This window comes from Hoplias malabaricus, chromosome 14 (genome assembly GCF_029633855.1).
Source record: "Hoplias malabaricus isolate fHopMal1 chromosome 14, fHopMal1.hap1, whole genome shotgun sequence".
Taxonomy (NCBI): domain Eukaryota; kingdom Metazoa; phylum Chordata; class Actinopteri; order Characiformes; family Erythrinidae; genus Hoplias; species Hoplias malabaricus.
The window spans coordinates 24,250,913-24,271,048 of record NC_089813.1 but is presented as its reverse complement, the minus strand read 5'-3'; the positions used below and the strand labels follow the sequence as shown (position 1 = coordinate 24,271,048).

Here is a 20,136-nt window from a genome sequence, read left to right as displayed (position 1 = left end):
TTTCGATATAGAAAAATTAACGAAGATGCCAAAGAACAGAAGGAAAAGAGTCCGTCTTTTAAAGAAAACACAAGGGGAAAATCCAGCTCCCTGCTCTCATTTTTAAAAAACGTAAAGTCAAATGAAGTCAATTACTGCCACTAGCTTACAGAACATACCGAGACATTGAAAAGCGGAGAAACTCTACACCGTTTCAGTCTCTGAGCCGGTCTGTCGCCCCACGGACTCCCTCTCGCTGACGTTAGCGGCAGGTTCAGCAGTTCAGACCTGACAAAGAGACAAGTGGGCCAATTTAAAAGCCAGGGCTCTTTTAGCGAAGTTGAACCTGGTCCTGAAACAAAAGATTTGATTTGGAGGCCATCACAAGCTGGGTAATTGACTAAACATGCAGCTTAATTGCTTTTAGTTCTCAAGCTACTTGCCCATAAAGAGTGGGGGCTGGAGCATGGAAAAAGTCAATAAATCTGAATATAGGTAAAAATTCAATTTCAACACTGTGCCCCATGAGTTTAAATGTTCTTCTAAACTAGGCCAGGTCATTAAAAGCCAAGGCCATCTGGGCAGGATGGAAACCCCGCACTAATTACATGCAGTGATACTTTCCCAAGCTTCTGAGCTATTAATCAGAATTATTAGGCTTTTAAGCTTTCAGGACACACGGATGCTGAATGTGTACATGCAAACTCATACTGTTCCATTGCAAATTCTCACTGTTTTAATTGTTCTGTTAAAATAAATTGAAATCATTTCAGCACTGGGATTCATACAGAAAGGCTTTTTATTAAAAGCTCCCACAGACTACATTGTTCTTGCAGCTTCTATTTTAACCTCAGGTTAACTTTCATGAGGAATCATGCATTTTGTGAGGTTTAAAATAGGCATAATTGTTTATATAATTGTCTTAGTATTAAACAACTTGTTTTTGTTTCTGTGCTTTAAGACCAAAGTATGTAAATGACTTCTATTTTTGGCTGCCCTTCATTTTGCCTTAATCAAAAAAAGATTTGGTCTTCGTGTTATCACAAAAGTAATTTAAGGCTTTTAAGATGTCTGAGAAGTTAGCAGTGCATTTTGAGTTCAAACTGGAGCAAAAGCATTTTAGTCCAAAAAGATAAGTAAAATAATATATAAATAAAAAGCACAGAACACACAGCTTTCAGACATTCAAATATAATTGTACTAAATATTGCGAATATTCAAATAAAGCATACCTTTTTATATTATAATGCATTGCAACACACCATACTGTATCATAATATCATGCCTATTGTGTGAAAAGGCTAGAGAGTCAGCTCAGATAGAATATTTATGTTTTATAATTCTAACTGCTTTAATAAATTGAACATGGACATATAAACACATATACACACTTTCATCCTTTCTTTACTTCTGCTGTATTAAAAAATGTTCAAGACACCATTAAGCCCCTAAAACAGTAGTTCCCAAAGTGGGGGCCGCAGAAAGGCAGAGCTATGCACGTTTGAGCACTGCTAGCAATATATGAAGTTTGTGAGAGCTAAACGTGCAGCAGATGATGAGTTCCAAAGGGAAAACTAGAAAATATGATGAGGCATATCTCAAAGCAAGCTCATACAAGTCACTGAAGAGACGTTGGGGATTAATTGTGTGTGGGGGGGGGGGGGGGGAGATGGTTGGGCAGAGTATTCTCATCTACAAAAGGGTGGCATGGCAGATTTGGGAACCACTGCCCAAAAACAACTAAACTGCATATGATTCTAGTTATGATTACAGCTCTGTTAACATACATTTTATCGTACAGTGAGACCACATCAGCAGCAACTGACTTCCACTATCACATTTACCAAGATGGTAAACCGCCTTAAAGTTTGTCAATGTAGTATATCTTTAAATCTTTGTCATCCGTTCAGTCCCTGCTTCTCCATTATGCAGGTTTTACTCACATAAACAGTACTGTGTACAAAGTAAAGCAATAGATAAGAGTTTCTGAGTGTGAAAAAGCCATTTTACAAAAGCCCTGCTCAAACTGTTTTACTCCCAATATCAAGCAAACACTTGAGACGTCTGTAACTTTTCCTGGGACCTTTGAATGCTTCCAGATCATATTGATTAAAAAAAATAGGAAGGAACATCCTCCTGGCAGAGCAAGTGGAGGAAAACGGTAACACGCAGACCGCCCAGAAACAAGTTCCAGCTTTTTAATTATTCAATTATCTCTGCGAGGAGGAGCCCAGAGGAGCAGAAAGGCAGAGCGGGCAGAGGGAGGAAGGAAGAGCAGGCCCATCTACGGATCATCCCTATTCATCATTGATTGGAAGAGACAGAGACAGGATCACTTTACTCCATTAGCAGAGGGCCGGGGGGGGAATGGGGCCAGGGGCCTTCATTGTAAATGAGTTGCGCAATTGTGCGATCTGTCACCGAAAACATTTGGGGCTGTCACGACAAAGATTCAGATGTCAGGGGCAGACCCAATGGTGCCTGGCTACTGAGAGACAGAGAAAGAGAGAGAGAGACAACAGTTTCAGGGCAGCGTGACCTCAGAGACTCAGGGACAGAGTGGTTTATGGTCCATTCTCATACTGCTGACAAAAAATAAATAAATAAAACCAGGAAAATATGCCCACAAAAAAAATAAAGGCTTTGTCCTGTATCCCAGCAACAAGTTGATTTCTTCTAAAGCTATTACACCACAATTATCATCATAACTTCCTGCGATGGATTGTGGAGCATCAGTCAAGCACGCAAAACCATCACACCAATCAACATCTTAATGACAGTGCCTTCCAAGCCATGAAAACTAGATAGAAATGAAACAGAATTCAATCAGTCTGGACATGAGGTCAGCCAGGCGATGTGCATTTTAAATAAGAGTCAGTATAGATATTGAAACACAATACATGCTTACAGTAAACCTGTAATCCGTGTTTCTGGGAGGTGTGTTTTTCTAAATAAAAACACTCTAGCAGAACTTCAAGCTGAATTAAATGTGAACTTGCACTGAAACTTGCATTTGTCCTTACTCATAATTGCAAATGTTCAAACAGGAAAACAAAGCAAATGTATTTCATTTCTATCCGTTTTAAACAGGTGTTTCAAAATTATTTTGAAGACTGCAATTTTCTACATCTATAAATTACTTACACAGTATAAAGTTTTAAAGGTAAATAGAAACTGAACAGCTCCAGAGACACCACTATTGCATGAACATTATCAAATATTGCTAAAACCTTCAAGGATGAGATAACTAAATGTAAACTCCATGTGATCACAACTCAGTACGCCCTTATTCTACCATCACATCATGAAAACTCCCAGCTCTGAACTTAAGGGGAATTTTTTATTTATTTATTTTCTTTTAAGCAGGATTGTCTGAGATCACTGTTTAATTGTCTTGAATCCATGCTCAAAAAGAGCTAAAACACAAGACGATAGCACTGTTGAAAATAAATAAAGATACCTAAATGATGAGCACAAAGGAAGCAACTAGACATAACGTTTCCTCTAAAAACACAGCTCAAGCTATTCGGCAGCAGAATGAGGAGAAGCCAAGGTGGCCTTGTTGCCAAAATCCCACATCTGGATGGCAGAAAACGGCACCCTACCAACCTGATCAAAAAGGTGCTAAAATCCCAAGTTTATTTTGACAGATTTGTTTTAAAGGCTGCAAGTTATTGTTTACAGTCATCTGCAAAAGAACCTAGATTTACATCACATTAAACACAGAAAGGAGGAGGAAATGACACATTTTATCTGAGGATAGATAGAAGGTGTTAAGCCCAGTTAAGTGTCCTGCTTCCTGCAGCGAAATCTGTGATATTATCCGTATTTTATAAACAGCATCTCAAAGGATTTGGTGTGGACCTACAGGACAGCATGATGGACACTGTTTATGAAAAGCGCACCACTGCCCTCCAGTGGCAACGCATCAGCACTCACTGAGATGTAGCATCTCAGGAATGGTACTTACAAGAAGAGGCTGTATGTAATTAGGAACTTTTGACAAGCCTGACTAACTGGTGGCATTGACTCCCTCAGGACGCGTCTGCACTGGAGCTATTTTTGGTGCGAGTGCAAATCATTATTCCACAGACCACAGAGCTCAATAACGAATGGTATCTGAAGCAGCATCTTATTTGACCACAGGAAAAACACACCACAGAAAAGATGGCATACTAGAGGACCACCCTTTTCATTCCCTAGCTCACAGTCATATTTAATAATCAGTCAATTCCTGTAATATTGTCCATCCAAAAACCTTGGAGGGGTCAAAAAACAAAAATGAAAGAAAAACTTCAAAAGAAAGAGGAAACAATAAGAGATATTATGGTGAGATACAGAGAAGAAATGGGATGAGAGAAGACAGAAAGCTATTTCCAGGACATCTGCTTTTGTTTTGTCCTGGGAGGTCAAGCAACACTGGAGTGTAGGAGGGGGGTTCTTTATCTATCGCTGGCATAAAGAGGGTACAAACCCAGAGGCCTCGACTGTGTTAATCTGGACCCCATGTTTCATTTAGTTTCAGAGGTTTCATCTTTCAGCCATGAACTCCCTCCATGAGTTCCCTCCAACTATGCCTAACCTGCCACCTACAGTCTCACGCCACCGAGCCAGGCATTTCCATACATGATCCACTTTCCATTTGAAACAGATGGTATGCTGGAATACACACTCTAGTACACTGGACGCAAAGAGAGGAAAAGGTGCCATGAGGCAGCTCAATACGAAAAGTCAGCACCTACCAGTTTGTTCTCCTGCATGTATATTCTCTGTAGTTTGGGGCAGCCCCTTGCCAGCGCTATCAGGCCCTCGTCACTGACATTATAGCACTGTCCGAAGTGGACATCCTTCAACTCTGGGCAGTGGTCACCCAGCTACAGAGAAAGACGAAAAATAAACAGAGGCATGTCTTAGGACAATATATTATGGAATGTACCCATCATGAATGTATATATCTACTGTACAGAGAAACTACTTTACAGAGATCCTCTGACAGCTGAAATGTGTAAGGGACAAAGCAACAACTGAAACAAAATAATAATAAGTGGTTTAATACACTCAGCTCAGCTTTTGTGGGCTACATGAATGCAGTAATATGAAACACATATGATAGTGGACAGATCTAACACACACCATCATGATTACACTACAATTAAATCAGTTATGTCCTAAAAAAGACAAATATCATCCAACTCATTCAGTGTCAGCCATTTCTGATCATCAGCCAATCACTGGTCAAATAAAGCAATGCCTGTAATTTCCAGGGAAAAACATTAAAAAAATCTCTAGCACCTAAAAACAATACAATGTTTAGAGAAGACAAAAGAACATGGAGTTCTGGAGCTCCTACCAACCCACAAAAAGTGAGATTAAACTTTTTTGTGATGTGCTTAATCAGTAAACATGGGATAAACTGTCACTCTGAGTTTACGTTGCATCTTAAGCGTGCATTTCAGAACTGTCCCTCCTCTTTGCCTCTCCAATCACAGCAATGTTTATGTAAGAGGGTAATTCTGAGATTAAACGGAGCAAAAACAAACAACAAATGTGGAGCATGTAGTAAGTGTGCTCATTAAATATAGCAAACTAAAATTATGAACAAAGTGAAATCGACTAAAACCCAGAATTTCTGCTCCTCGTGCCTCTCTCCTGGGCACCCTGCTTTTGAAGTAAACAGAGGCTCCTTCTCCTTTAAAGAAACAGGCCCTGAAACCAAGCGTTCTAAACACTCTAAACACAGGGTAAAGGTTTAGACAGGGTAAGAAAATGTCCTGTGTTGTTAGATCTTCAGGGAATTTTGACCAAAGCATGTCACAGATATTTTATTAAGACTCCAGAGAGTTTTGTGGGAAAAGTGTCCCCTTAAATTTTGATCCTGTTATTTAGAGATTAAAGACACATCACCTGAGGAACTTGCAGTCAAAATCACTGGAATCACTGTTTAAAAGTATGCAATCAGTGTTTTAATTAATATAAAATTATCGTCACTGCCAAAACATGTATAAAATGAAAGCATGTAAATATGAAGTAGTTTAAGATGACAATATTTTAATGTAATTTTAGAGTAATGTCATTTTAAATGACGAAAGGCTTGGTTTTAATGAGAGTGAAGTTACCCTAAACTAAACATACAGAAACTTAATACTGGCCAATGTAGTGTCTGCTTCTTTTGTGAAATGTGTACACTGGTTTTTCAAACTACAGGTTTTTTACATCCAGAAACACAATTAAACTGACACATTATATGGATATATCATATTGTCATTGCAGAAACAAGTTTAAAAAGTAATATTTGATAGATGTGGTGGGTTAGCTAATATTAGATAATAGTTATTTAGTACCTGCTTTTTTTAATCTTAGTATCTATGAAATGATGCTTTTTTTTTTTTTTTTTTTTTTTGTGTAAGAAAGTAAGATATTTTTAGGACCATACAGAAAGTGTAAAGTAGGACACATAAATATAATATTGAAAATCTACATTGTATTTGTTATTGCTGTTATTGCAGTGTTTGTGGAAAATTTGTAACAGGAATGTTTCTGACCAGTACTGCAGTAATTTCTATAAATAAGTTCCAGGCCTTTTTGATTCCTCAGGGAAACCACTGTAATGCTAAGTGTACTGTGTCAGACTGCCAGTTCACAAGCTCTATATTAGACTAAATTGTCCCCATTTAAGACCAAGACAATGTGGCATTACATATAATTAAAATTTCAGCTCAGATGATTTCAAAATTGCCCTCTCTCAAACTGTGGTTTTAAAATAAAATTGCAAAAACCACTACACCATGAAACCTCCTGTGCACCAAGAAATTTAACATGAAAAATGATTCAAAACAGCTCCAAATCACCAGAACGTAATGTAGGAGTTTGTTTCTAATGTTCTAACATATGGACTCTGAAACACTAGCAAACAATTATCACAAGCAAACAATGTGTACCAAAGGAAACCATTGATCATTTCTCAACTTGACATCAGGAAGGATGACTATGCCTTGTACAGACCTGTTTGAGTGCCTGGTCAGTCAGCTTGTCCTGATTACCCACGTGAACTTTCTGCAGCAGTGGACAGTGAGAGGCTACAGTGCAGAGGGACAGGTCACTGAGCTGCTTACAGCGGTACGCTGTGTATTTCACCAGGCCTGGACAGTGCGAGGCTAGGGTACAAACACCATGGTCCTGAACATTCCGGCAATCGGAGATGTTGATCTCTGTTACATTCTGTCTCCGAGATGCTATCTTCACCAGGAGGTCATCTTTCACCTGAATGACATAAAGAGAGTGAAGTAACTGAGGGGACACATTATTTTACTCAGCATATAAAAAAATCCGAACTGCATTAACTATAAATACTACACTCTACACACTGTATCCCCACTGTTCCACAAACAACTTATATCTATTTTTAGTAAGCATGTTTAGTTTTTCCACGTTACCTTTTTGAAGATACAATGTTTTGGTTGATATGAACACAAATCTGTATCAGAATTAATTGAACATTTTAGTTAAATTACAATTAATGAACAATTTGATCGTTTTTTGCCCTCATATTTCACTGACAAGGCTTGGACTTTAAATATGCTCAATTATTAAAGGGCCTTTTTACTAATGTTGCTGGGAGCTTGTCTGTAAGCACTGTTCATATTTAGTGATACAATTGTGCTTCATGTGTTGAAACAGAGTGGTAGTATTAGCATGGGTTGCTAGTCAGTGTTAACATTTCACTCCTTTATGTTTATGTACAAACGTCAGATAAAGCATTTTCTTTAGTACAAGCTGCTCAAGTTGCTTGGCTGTGTGGAGTAAAATAATTTAGATAAATTCAAATAATTGCAAAAAGCTTATTTACGTATTAATTGTACATTACTCACTCTACCATCAATGACAAAGTCACAATATTACTAGCAAAATGCTAGCAGCAAAGAATACCTCTAAAGGCTTACTAGAAATATAAAGTTGCATGTAAATGGAATAACAGATTTAAAAGAACAATCTATTTAATTGATACAGGCAAGATTACATTGATTAGAAGTTCTGAATGTTGATTTTGATCCATTTTTGACTAACTGCCCAGTCCTAGTATATAGTTTACATAGATAAACCAAGTCCACTTATCATATAATTACGCTTGGCAGTTCTAAAATTACAGAATGTAGCCCGACTTTTCCTCTGCATACTTTTGGCAGCCCCAGTTTGTAATTGCATAACTACAAAGTGCTCCTACATGGTGAGTAGTGATGCTAAACAGACAAAGACTGTAGAAGCAAGGAGGACAGAAATATATTAAATAGCTTCGCTGTCGGATTAAATATTTGGACCTCCATTTTACTTGTTTTCTGGTTGGAAAACCCCAGCTGCAGTTCATATGTTGTGAAATGTTCGTGATGAACAGACTAACACAAATGTTCCAAAATTAGCCACTAAACATACTTGCAGTAAATTGAATTATAAGTTGCAAATATTTTTATGTCTTCTCAAATTTTACCATTTACAGAGACAATGCTTTGGTCTGACAGCAACTAGGAAAAGATAACATTCATTTTAACATAATTATTCTTTCACAGTAAAGTCTTAAGTCAATATATAGAAGTGTGTGGAAGTGAAGCACTAACTTGTTGGAGGCCACTGAGATCGATTTGCTTCCAGAACTGGAAGTCTAAGCAGAGGTCCCGCCAGTATTTGCAGACCAGGGAAGCACTAAGACATCGTTCTTTCACTGACAAATGAGAAAAAACCTAGAGAAAAATAACAGGGGAAAAACATTAACTGTTGATCATTCAGTGGTCCATTACCATCCTATCTCACCCACACTAAAAACTGAGTCTAGAGGTTCGGTCTGGTGTAAGTGGAGAAAGAATATATCATATCACCTTTACACATCAAGCATATAAAGAAAACAAACAATGTCACCTGAGCCAAAGTATAAGTGAAACCCACTCTAACACTGCACTGTCATAGTGATAAAGTTTCCTGACAAACAACAAGCCTCTCTTATACAAATAAGCTAAAGCTGAATATTCGCAAACAACCTATTTCTTTTTAACACTCGGAAATGCTCATTTTAACTGTTATTATTTGATCGTTTTTTGCAATTGATTGAACTACCTGAAATTCTTGTCTGTACAATCCCCTATGTCATTTGGGCTTCGTTCAAATTATAAGTTTGCTGTGGCACAAAGATTTTTTTTCTATGGAGATTTGTTAAAACAAATATCTGATTCCACCCCCCACCCCCTTTTTTATTTCCAGTGCTAGTTACATCAGTGGCCCTTTATAAGGCAATCAAAATGTGGCCAAGTGACTGTAATAATAATCGGGTCTGAGCTCATTTAGGGTTCTAGAAGACTGACCATATGAATTTTTCAATACGAAGTGGTGTAGGGGAGATACCCAAGTGAAACTGCTGTAATGTTGTTTTGTCTCCTTGTTGTGATATTGTGTATCATGGAAATGTGTATTCATGATCACAATGTCATGATACTTTACACTCACTGGTCACATTATTTGGCTTAGGAACGACTCTATACCAGCAATCATGCCAATAATGTGTGTGCCAAAAATCATACAGACATCATCATTCAAACAAGAGCTTCTGTTAATATCTGTTCAACACCAACATGTGGAAAATAAATCCAGCAGGTGATGCTGTAGCAGGGAAATCGCCTTTTTCTAAAACAGGAGAGAATACAATTGACTTGTTAAAGCTGAAAAAACACAGTAACGTGGAAAACAGTCATTAGAACTATGCTGATAAGAAAAGCATCTCTGAAAGCACAACAGGTTCAACACTGATGCAGACTGGCTGCAACAGCAGAAACACCACACCTAATAAATCAGGCCCTATTGGGGAAAGTTTTCTGAGGACGCACTGGGATCGCTAAATTCCAAATGAGCATCAACCGAGTGTATCAGCCTGTTTGTGTATTATTGCTGACCACGTGTATCCCTTTATAACCACAATTTATCCATTTTGCTAGGACTACTTCCAGTATATAATGAGCATTGTCACAAAGAACAAAGTCATACAAAACTGATTCCATGAACATGACAATGAGTTCAGTGTACTTCAATGGCCTCCCCAGTCGCCGGATTTAAAGTCAATAAAGCTCCTTTGGTGTGTTAGAATGGGAGATTCACGGCACTAAAGTGCAGTTAACAAATCCACAGATATTACGTGATGGAGTCAGGTCAACATGGACTCGGTGAGTAAAGCCACAGACATTACCCGAAGGAGCTGTTTGCAAGAATGCAAATGTCTGAATCAGTTGTACCAGACATTAAACACACTTTATTCTGCCAACTCCCTAGAACAAAGTCCCGGTAATGTCCAATTGAACTCCTACAAGAACAGAGCAGGTCATTGTCCAAAGAATTCACAGAGAGTGGGAGAGTGTATTGATTATGAATCTCTCAGTACGTACAGAGACATTTAAAAAATGTAAGATGGGTGACTTTGCCAATGTCCATTAAACTTATGAACTTTTCAAGAAGACTATCACTCTCATACAAAAATGCCGGAGCTGATTCTCAGGTCTTCACATATGAAAGTGGCTTTAGTAAAGTTTCCAAGACCCTGCTGAGCCCTTGCCAAAGAGAATTTAGTGACAGGGGGTGTAAAAACAGCCCATTGCCTACCACATGTAACGACACATCTAAGAATATTGTGTTATATACATTACAGAAAAAAATATGCACCGTGAATCCAGGGGTTGCTCTTTTCAACAACCACAACACACATCTACTGCCTATCCCTATATCACTGAGCCCACCAACCTTGAGCAATATAGAGGAGGGCAGGTGGTTGATGCGGGACGTGTCAGTGCTTTCTGTGTTCTTTCCCTCATCTGACCCTTCGCTTTGAGAGAGTGGGCAGGAGAAGGAGGAGCTTTCTGGAGTAGCACTACTGCTAGGACTATCCCCCGAGTCTGTTGCCTGCAAGCCCACGCCTGAGCTGTCCTCCTCTGAGGATGAGGCGGAGGAGGAGGACGGCAGAGGGCAGAGCTGAGGCAGAAGACGCTGGCCAGCTGACGCTGGCTTCTCCTCCCCGCCCTCCTCTGCAGCCTCGTGAAAGGTGCAGCGTGGTTGTTTGCAGGGAGCCGTGCATCTGCGAGGCTCGCCACACTTGCGCTTGCACACCATCTCCGAGTAGTCGGCAGAGCAGCGGAACAGCGCCGGCGCTCCAATCAGCTTGGCTGGCACCGCAGTCAGCAGGCTCCTCCGGCCTTGGCCCTCCCAGCCAACGGCCAACTCCCCGGGAGACAGCAGGAAACGGGCACAGTCCTCAGGCGAGCTCAGAGACACGTAACGTTCAGCAAGTTTAGACGCAGCAACAGCTGCACTGCTGCTGCTCTCGCAAGGAAACTCGTCCTCGAGACTCTCGCTGGTACTGCGGACAATGAAGCAAAGCATGCAGGGGCCCCGAAGGAAGCAGTTCCTCCTCTTCTTCTTCTTACGCAGCTTCCGCGTTCTCTTCTTCAGGCAGTAACCATTTTTCGAGAGAAGATGGCCCATATAGATGCCTCACGTTAACTCTGCAAAACGGACAAAACACAGGTGAAATCAAGAACAAAATATATTGCAAAGCAGTAACAATGGTAGAATATTCTCCGTAGAGATGGCATTATACTTGTTTTTCTCTTCTATTACAATAATAACAAAAAAATATATATTTTCCTACAATAAACATTAATTCATTGTCTGTAACCGTTTATGCAGTTCAGGGCTACAGAGCCTACCCATTCTCACTGGATGCAAGGTGGTAACACACCTTGGAGGGAGTGCCAGTCCCACATTCACTCACTCACTCACTCACACACACACACACCAAGGGACACTTTTTACTCGCCAATCCACCTACCAACGTGTGTTTTTGGACTGTGAGAGGAAACCGGAGGACCCAGAGCAAACCCCGGAGGACACGGGGAGAGCACATCAAACTCCTCACAGACAGTCGGGACGGCAGGACTTGAACCCACAACCTCCAGTTCCCTGGAGGTGTGTGACTGCAACACTACATGCTGCCCTATAATAACACCGTGCCGCCCATATAATAACACTTTAATAAAATATAAGTATATTAATTAAATGCACCAAATGAGATGCACCTTTCAAATAAGGATTTATCAGTGGACTATCATGTTTAAACTCCTCAGTCTACTACTGAAAGAAACATAGCTCACAACATATATGTGCGTGTGCTTTTTCAGGCTAGATTTGTTACATAACAGCTAGAGCCAGCATTTTTTGCTGATATTACCTTGACCGAGAAACCTACTGACATGCAAATGTAGGCGTATTTGACAAAATAATCAGTTCATTCAGTTTGTCTAATTCCCACAATGGTTTTAATTCCTGTGACTACAAGCCTTTTATTCATCCACAGAGTTTTTGCAAAAGCTGTCAGAGGTGTAACTGGTAAATGCACTGGCATCATTTATAACTAATGAATCGAGTTCAAATTCACTGCATTGTGGGAGTCTTCTCGCCTTTTTTTCTAATTTCTGCCATGAACAATGTTTTTCTGAACATGTTGAACTATTATAATTTAAATATATTTATATGATATATATATATTAAAGAATACTGAACAACTGCAAGCTTCCATTAAAACTACATAACAGAATTAATCATGTTCAGTGATATTTTGTGCACTTTGCGAAACACTTCAGAAAAAACCCTGAGAATCCGGTGGCTGTGTTACTACTGATACACTGTCTGTGTCAGGTATTGTGTGTCATGATACATTATATTTGTCATATAGCCAACTTCTACACCTATAACAACAACAACATTAAAAGAGCCTGAAAGCCAAATACTAATTAATCACCCAGGAAAGCAAAGTCAAGCGACAGTCGAATAAATTCATATATTTAAATGATGATAGTTTTAAATGAAAGCGAGTGAAAGCTATATATCTAGTGCATGGGTTGGAAAATTATGTGCTTGTACGAGTTATTAAACAAGCTTCAAATATCACCGCTTTCAGTAATGTTCCACAAAACAGGATTTCTCACTTTAGCTTGATTATTTAAGCCTCAAGTCAATCGTGGCCACTAGGAAAGTCCTGAGGGATAGTTCTAGACCTCATCTAGTCCATAACTCAACCCTGCTATGTGGAAGAAACCTAAAGCCTGCTCTAGACATCCCGACTACAACGCTGGGTTTCTGGCTGTCAGTAGGAACTTCTTTGTTAATCTGGCACACTGGGAAAGCCTGTTTTGTGAAGTGTCCTCTCAGACCTAACGTAAGCCTGCTGCTGGGTTGGCTGTCACGGTTGTATTTTCAGAGCAAAACAATGCTGCAATGAAAACAAACTTCAATGAAGCTGAACCCAAAGTGCTCTAAATTCCGAATTCAAGTCTTGGAATTGTTGTAACAAGGGGCAGCGTTAGCAACAACACTGGAGGTTGCTTTAAGGCTATTACACCGTTTATCAACAGGTATGTGAGCGTGTTTAACAACTCCTCTGCGTGTTGTTGTGCTAGCTAGCGCTGCGAGAGAGTGATGAGGAGGCTCTCGGCCGTTGCTATGATAGCGCTGAGCTAATGCTGAGAGTGCTAGCGACTACAGTCTCGAACAGAACAGCTCCACGGGAGCGCGCTCTCCTCACCAGCAGTGTGCGCGCAGTGAGGCGCCCCTGTCCCGCGCGCTCATAATCCGGACACGAGCAGGAGGAGCAGGCGAAGACTGAGAGACACTGCGCCGCGTCCGCGACACCAGCCACTCCAAACACTCTGAACGCACTGAGCGCTCCGCTACTCCGGTCTCTCCACAGTTTGAAAACACATCCGGGAATCGCTACTACAAAGGAAGTCCCTCCCCGTGTCGTCATCGGGAACGAATCGCTTTCTTAACAGGTTAACTCTAACGAGTCGCTCGAATCGACTCAATTATTTATATGAATCGGCCTGTTTTAAAGGTGCACTAAAGGTGTATTAATGTATTCATTTTTCTACAATCGTTTTAGGTTCAGGGTCAGTCCGTCACAGGGCCTCACACACTCACAGCTATGGAGACTTTTGAACAGCCAATTCACTCACCAACATTTGGGACCCATATTGGTGATATCCCCTATCACTGTTTTTGGATCGTGGGAGGGAACCAGAGCACACAGTGGCAACACAAACACACCAAGCGCCACAGACAGTGACCCAAGGTATACAAACAACCCCAGAAACCTCTCACTAAGTGATATTTTACAAATAAATTGTAAAATATCAAAATCATCAATGCAATGGCATCAGCACATCCTGTGCCTGAGAAAATTTGTGTGAACCATGACATTCTGGACCAGAATGAATCTCTTTCCTGTTGAGGTTCACCTGCTTGGCTGTTAGAGGTCTGTGCAAATTTTGGCACCTAGGTAGGAGGACTACAATAACCTAGACAAGCAAATGTAATTGCCAAATGCACCTTTAAAAGGAAAGTTGAAAAAATGTTCACATTTTTTTCAAAGTAAACAAATATAGGGTGATTTCTAGACATGTATAGACATGTTATATATGCCTTATTCAGCTGCAAAATGTACGTTATTCAAACTGTACACATACCACTCTCCTGATGTAGACACATATGTTCCTCTTAATGGCTGTTCACACTTCTTGTTCCTTAAAATGCATTCATGGAAAGCATAATTTTTATAACTGCCTTTGCACGTTTGAATCATGAATGAGTGCTCACAATAATTCACCTCCTTATTAAGGAATGACACAACCAACTACTGTAATCAAAAAGATTTTTCACGTTACAGCCGTTATGGTGCACGTGAAACTGTGGACGGCCAGACTGAGAGCCATAGTATTCCAGTTCTCTTTTTGTAGATCAAAGGGGTGCTTAAGGGTACCATGTATGCAAACCTAAAACTTCAGTAATGTACCCAGAATTCCTTTAGATACAGGTGAGGACCAATCAGAGTATAATCAAGTTTGTTTATGGGTGTCTAATCAACATGGCGAAGAAAAGGGCATTCATCTATGAATTCACTGTATATTGCCAAATTATGTAATTTGTACAACCGGGCATTTTCAGAGCTTGCAAATCCCACAGTTTTTCTTGCCATATAGGTCTGAATGTTGTTGACTTCACCAAAATCTAGACTTTGAGTAGGACCGCTCTGTTTGGGACATGGCTAGAGACTTGGTTTTTGAACACAAAAACCTGTGAATTAAACATTCGGTTCACTGAAAGAGTCGATTCAGATAACTGAATCAAACCGTTCCTCGCATGTTGTAGAGGAGCGTGTCACTGTTTTCTTATTGGACAGTAAAACTGTTACAGTTCTGGATGTAGTGTGTTTATAATGTGGGCAGCGCATGTCAGCGAGAGTGAAAAAAGAAAAAATTAGAGGCCGATAGACTGTGAGGGCGATAAAAAGAAGAAAGGGCCTACTTCGATATAATGGGTATTATTAAGGAATATAGTTGACCTTTTTCCTGTATTAAATGCTGATTATTTTGAAACTTTGAAAACTACAGTGTCTGTGTGTTCCACTGTTTCATGTTAATACACAAACTGTGAGGGACAGTTTTTAAGGTGAACGCACATTTCTGCACAAGCCTCGTCAAGGATGGGCGTGCAGAATTCCTTCATCCGTCAAGAAAACGCCAAAAATAGCCTGTGCACGGCGTTATAGCCCCTGGAAGAAACACTTAACACAGGGAGTAATGGCTGCCGTTTTACCAGTAACGCAGCAGATCTCCAGCTCAGCGCCACCGAGCAGCAGAGAGATAGCAGAGGATTTATGTATCTCAGATGTGGAAGACTGCTTCATTTACAATAAATATGGAGTCGCTACTACATTCAAAAGTTTATTCCACGGCAGCAAAGCTATTGTTATCTTTGTAAGGGTAAGAGAACGTGTCCTCCGTTTGTTCTGATAACAGGACGTTAATGAAGTTAAGATGAATTTGTTGTGATTATATGCTAGTGCTCTGCTTTAGTTCTGAATTAGGACATACATTTCTACACTCTGTGTGTCTAAGAGAGAGAGAGAGACTTTATACTTATCTCTGCCCTATTATCTCTCTCGCAGTAGGCCTATCTCTTTTTCTCTCACACACCACACATCTGCCTCATCATTCATTCTCTCTCTCTCTTTCTCTCTAAGAAAATCCCATTTCCCAGTTAAAGGAGCACTAGGTAAATTTTGGTGTTTTTGCTCCTAGGCTCCCCCTATAGCTGTAGAATATAATTTACACTTTTACAGCACCAAACGTTACATAATGCAGTTTCTACAGTGCTGAACCCAGATTAGCAAAGACTGAGGCTATATTCTCCCCATTACAGATCAGTGGAGCATTACAATGATTTTGAAGCTGTAATGATAAGGTACAAATAATGGTACCAAATAGTCCTTTACGTGGATGAATAACGAAGTACATTATTTTTAAAAAGAAAATTATAAATGTTTCCTGGCTCATTCCTGAAATAAAAGTTAGGATATTTGGATAGTATATCAGAAAATGCTCCCAACAGAAGAATAAGCAAGAGATATGCACAGCCTAAATCCCCTTATGATGCTAAAGCTAAGATAATTACAGTGATAATTCATTGATTATAAATGTGTATCAGCATGTACAGTTTTGGAATGCTGTAGCAAATAACCATAAGCTTAGACTGTTTAGCTTTAAACTGTTTAAGCTTAAAAAAAATGGGAGATTCCCATGAAAAACACATAAAACATTAAAAATTGTGGGTCTGAGCATGTGCAGAGCTGCTATAGAATAGTTATCAATAGGTAGCACAACTCAGAACACCTATATAGCTCTTACAGACAGCCTCAGGCACCAAGTACCACTACAGCCAACACTCAGATGTACATTAATGAAGTAAGCAGTTTAATATTTTGTTATTGGAGGTGATGAAGACATACACAGCTTTGTTTTTCTATGTAGCCTAACACTAGCACTTACGCTGGTAGATCTTTTATTTGTTCAGATTTCAAAAGGTGATCTGGTACGTAAAAAGGTTGGTGACCACTGGTTTATAGGGTGATGGAAGATATGTACATTTTGATGTCTTGAAGAAACTGAATGAAAGAAAACAAGGCTTCTCCATCTGAACTTGTAGATTTTCTACATTTGACAGAATTTCCTTTGCTATACGTGTAAAGAATATGTTGAAGATCTAAGCAAGATACGTCAGGAAGCATTAACGGTGAGTTAAATGCATTAATACAGTAAGTCTGTGGGATATTATCGTAATGTTTGCTGTTGTAGTCTTAAAATGCCTCTTTGAGATGTGTCTCTTTTGTTATTATAGGATGCTGATGTCAGATTGATTGTCATTGGACAGTCATCCTATTCCCATATAGAGGTGAGGCACAATTTACATTTCTCTACAGAATTGACAATGATGCAGCTGTTGTGCTCATATTCTAAAAGATTGTTCCTGATCTTGTAGGCATTCTGCTCACTGACAGGCTATCAGCATGAAATATATGTTGATCCAGAAAGACAAATTTATAAGAAACTTGGAATGACAAGAGGAGAGGTATATTTGGAAAGAGGTAAAAAAAATAAAAAATAATATAAACCTGGAGAGATTTTCAATAAACTGCAGACTTATCAGTCTTTAGAGCTTTAGTGTTGGTTAAAGAATTTTAGGTAATTATTTTAAACAGTATACAATAGCAAATTTCACAATGGACAAGTTATTTTAGTCAGAATTAAAATAAGTTACATAAATAAAAGTAATACACAAGTTTGGTTGGTGTCACTTGTTAATTTCTTAGAGAAGAGTGTTAGAAATTATTAACATTTGAAAAAACAAGGGCATAATTTGGTATTATTATTATTCTAATTTATTTTATACAAGTCCCAATGGTAAGGCACTTGAGACAGTCACTGAAGTATAGCCACTGATGCACCATCTGGGCCGTCAACATTGAAGAACAAGGTGAAAGTTGGCTAATGAACATGCAGAGCAAAAGATGGCTTAGAATTTGTCATTGGAGAACTAAAATGAGCACTTATATGATAAGTGGGTTTCACAGAAACCAATATAGAAAGATGGAACGGTAATGTATTGGCTGTGTGTCAAATCTATGAGATCACATTTGGTCTAATGAACAATTTGTTCACGTTCTTAGCCTCTAAGAGCCCACATGTCAAGTCCAGTGCGCTCCTGGGCAGTTTGAAGAGCATGTGGCGTGCCATGACCAGTCCTGCTTTTGATTTCCAAGGAGACCCTCACCAGCAAGGGGGAGCTCTCATTGTTGGCCCAGGTAAAAATTCAAAAAATAAGCTTCAAAGGCGTACTTTTGATCTTGTTTTGAGGTGTTTTAATGATGTCATTTTCCATTCGCAGGCCCTAATGTTCATTTTGCACATTTCGACATGAATCGATTTGACCATGCGCCCATTAGCCAATTGCTTGAGTTGGCTGGAATGAAGATGGTTGACTTTAACAATCACCCCAAAATTATTGACATCTAAGAAACATTTCTTAGTTAAACCTTGCACTCTGCTTTTAAACTGGCTTTGAACCGGACTGTAGAGCAGTCTTTGTAAATGTATAATTGTTGCCATTTTAAATGCTTTTTTTTGTTATTTGTTTTTATATTATCCACATTAATCTATGCTGTTTACTTATTGTGACTATTCCAGAGAAACTGTAATGACTTAAACTGTTTTGCCTGTACTTATATAAGTTTTGACACAATTCCAGGGTTCTGGAGTTGTAGGTTCGAGCCCTGTCTCAGCTCATGGTCTGTGAGGAATTAGGAGTGTTCTTCCTGTGTCTGTATGGGTTTCCTCCTGGTGTTCCGGTTCCTTTCCACAGTCCAAAAACACTTGCCATGCAAAAGTGTCCATTGGTATGAGTAGATGCGTGAGTGTTTGGTGCCTTGCAATGGAATGGCTTCGTTCAAGGCGTCTTCATGCCTTGTACCTAGTGATTTTGTGTAGACTCTGGACCCACTGCAACCCTGAACTGGGCAAGCAGTTTGAAACAATGAATGAGTTCATGTAACACTACTGATGTTGCTGTGTATTCAGCACTGAAATGAGAATGACTAACGACAACATTTGGACAAAATGTATATATTATTTTTAAAATAATATATAATACACTTATAGCAATGTGTGTTTTGCCATATAAATATTGTATAATAATTAAATTAAAAGAAATTAAGACAGTAAAGGCATCAATTACATTTGAATTATTGTTGAAATGGTGATATATATATATATATAATATTCAATTTTGTGCTTCAAGACTTTGTATATTTTTGCATTCGTAATAAATGAGTCTTCACATTTTAAACTTGGATGTTTTATAGCATGCCATAAAGAAAATGGGTGTGGAAACATGCTTGAAAAGTTGACATATCATCTTCCATTACCTTTCATGCCAACTTTACACCTTTTTAAAGCGACAGCAATTTTTTCCAAAATTGCATGCATTTCTTCTGTTACTAATAGTGTCAAACTTGCCTGAAAGACTAGACATATTTAATCATTTTAATGCTGCATGGCTTCCCAAATATGGCAATATTAAACATCTTAAGGGTTGACATGACACCTAAGAGCCATCAATTTTTGATATGACATTGTAAAAGGTAGAATGACAAATGTTATGATGTGCAACATTTAATATTTGGCATGTGATCAATTTGTCCCACCATGACTCTTAACAAGAAAAGCAGTTTCAAACGATGGATGAGTGAACAATCTTTTTGTTTATGCATGGAAGCATGCTTTTTTTTTGTTTACAATCTATAGCAATACATTTTTTTCAACACAGAAGGATCTTCTCTCTCTCTCTGTATATATATACACATACATGCATACAAACACACACACTTTTACCAAATACACACACGTTTACAAAATACTACACCCAAGCCATGGTTTAAAATCATTTCAGATTCAGAACAGGGTTAATACCCCTCCCCACCCTCCCCAACCCTAACCCTAACCCTAAACCCCCAGTCATTTGAGTAATCCTATGTCAATGAGTACATATTTTCTAATGGTTACAATGTTTGACAACTGGGCACTTTGTTGAACTAAGTAAGAAATCAGGCATAAATAAAATAACTGTATTTCCTACCTGGATAAACTGGAAAAAAATGGTTAATGACATGCCAGTTGTTATCGAAGTCACATCTCGGGCAGGTTATTCCTTCAGCTGTTCATATTCATTAAACATTAATGGAGG

At 39.1% G+C, this 20,136-nt stretch overlaps 2 protein-coding genes across 4 annotated transcripts in view; one reads left to right on the top strand and one right to left on the bottom strand.

The window, feature by feature from the left end:
• Positions 1 to 13,778, bottom strand: part of fbxl17 (F-box and leucine-rich repeat protein 17) — a 344,974-nt gene extending 331,196 nt beyond the window's left edge. For all 3 annotated transcript variants that reach the window (XM_066644895.1, XM_066644896.1, XM_066644897.1), the window contains exons 1-5: positions 13,586 to 13,778; positions 10,750 to 11,507; positions 8,589 to 8,711; positions 6,982 to 7,239; positions 4,722 to 4,853 (exon numbers count right to left, since the gene is read on the bottom strand). In XM_066644895.1, coding sequence (XP_066500992.1) covers positions 4,722 to 4,853; positions 6,982 to 7,239; positions 8,589 to 8,711; positions 10,750 to 11,487 — 1,251 coding nt within the window. In that variant the 5' untranslated portion in view covers positions 11,488 to 11,507; positions 13,586 to 13,778. The remainder of the gene's footprint in view (positions 1 to 4,721; positions 4,854 to 6,981; positions 7,240 to 8,588; positions 8,712 to 10,749; positions 11,508 to 13,585) is intronic.
• A 1,563-nt stretch (positions 13,779 to 15,341) lies between these two features.
• prxl2c (peroxiredoxin like 2C) lies at positions 15,342 to 19,104 on the top strand. The gene is made up of 6 exons (XM_066644620.1): positions 15,342 to 15,821; positions 17,062 to 17,130; positions 17,236 to 17,289; positions 17,377 to 17,482; positions 18,065 to 18,199; positions 18,283 to 19,104. Exons 1-6 carry the CDS (start codon positions 15,639 to 15,641, stop codon positions 18,408 to 18,410), a joined length of 675 nt encoding a protein of 224 aa, XP_066500717.1. The 5' UTR covers positions 15,342 to 15,638; the 3' UTR covers positions 18,411 to 19,104.
• The last annotated feature ends 1,032 nt before the right edge of the window (positions 19,105 to 20,136 follow it).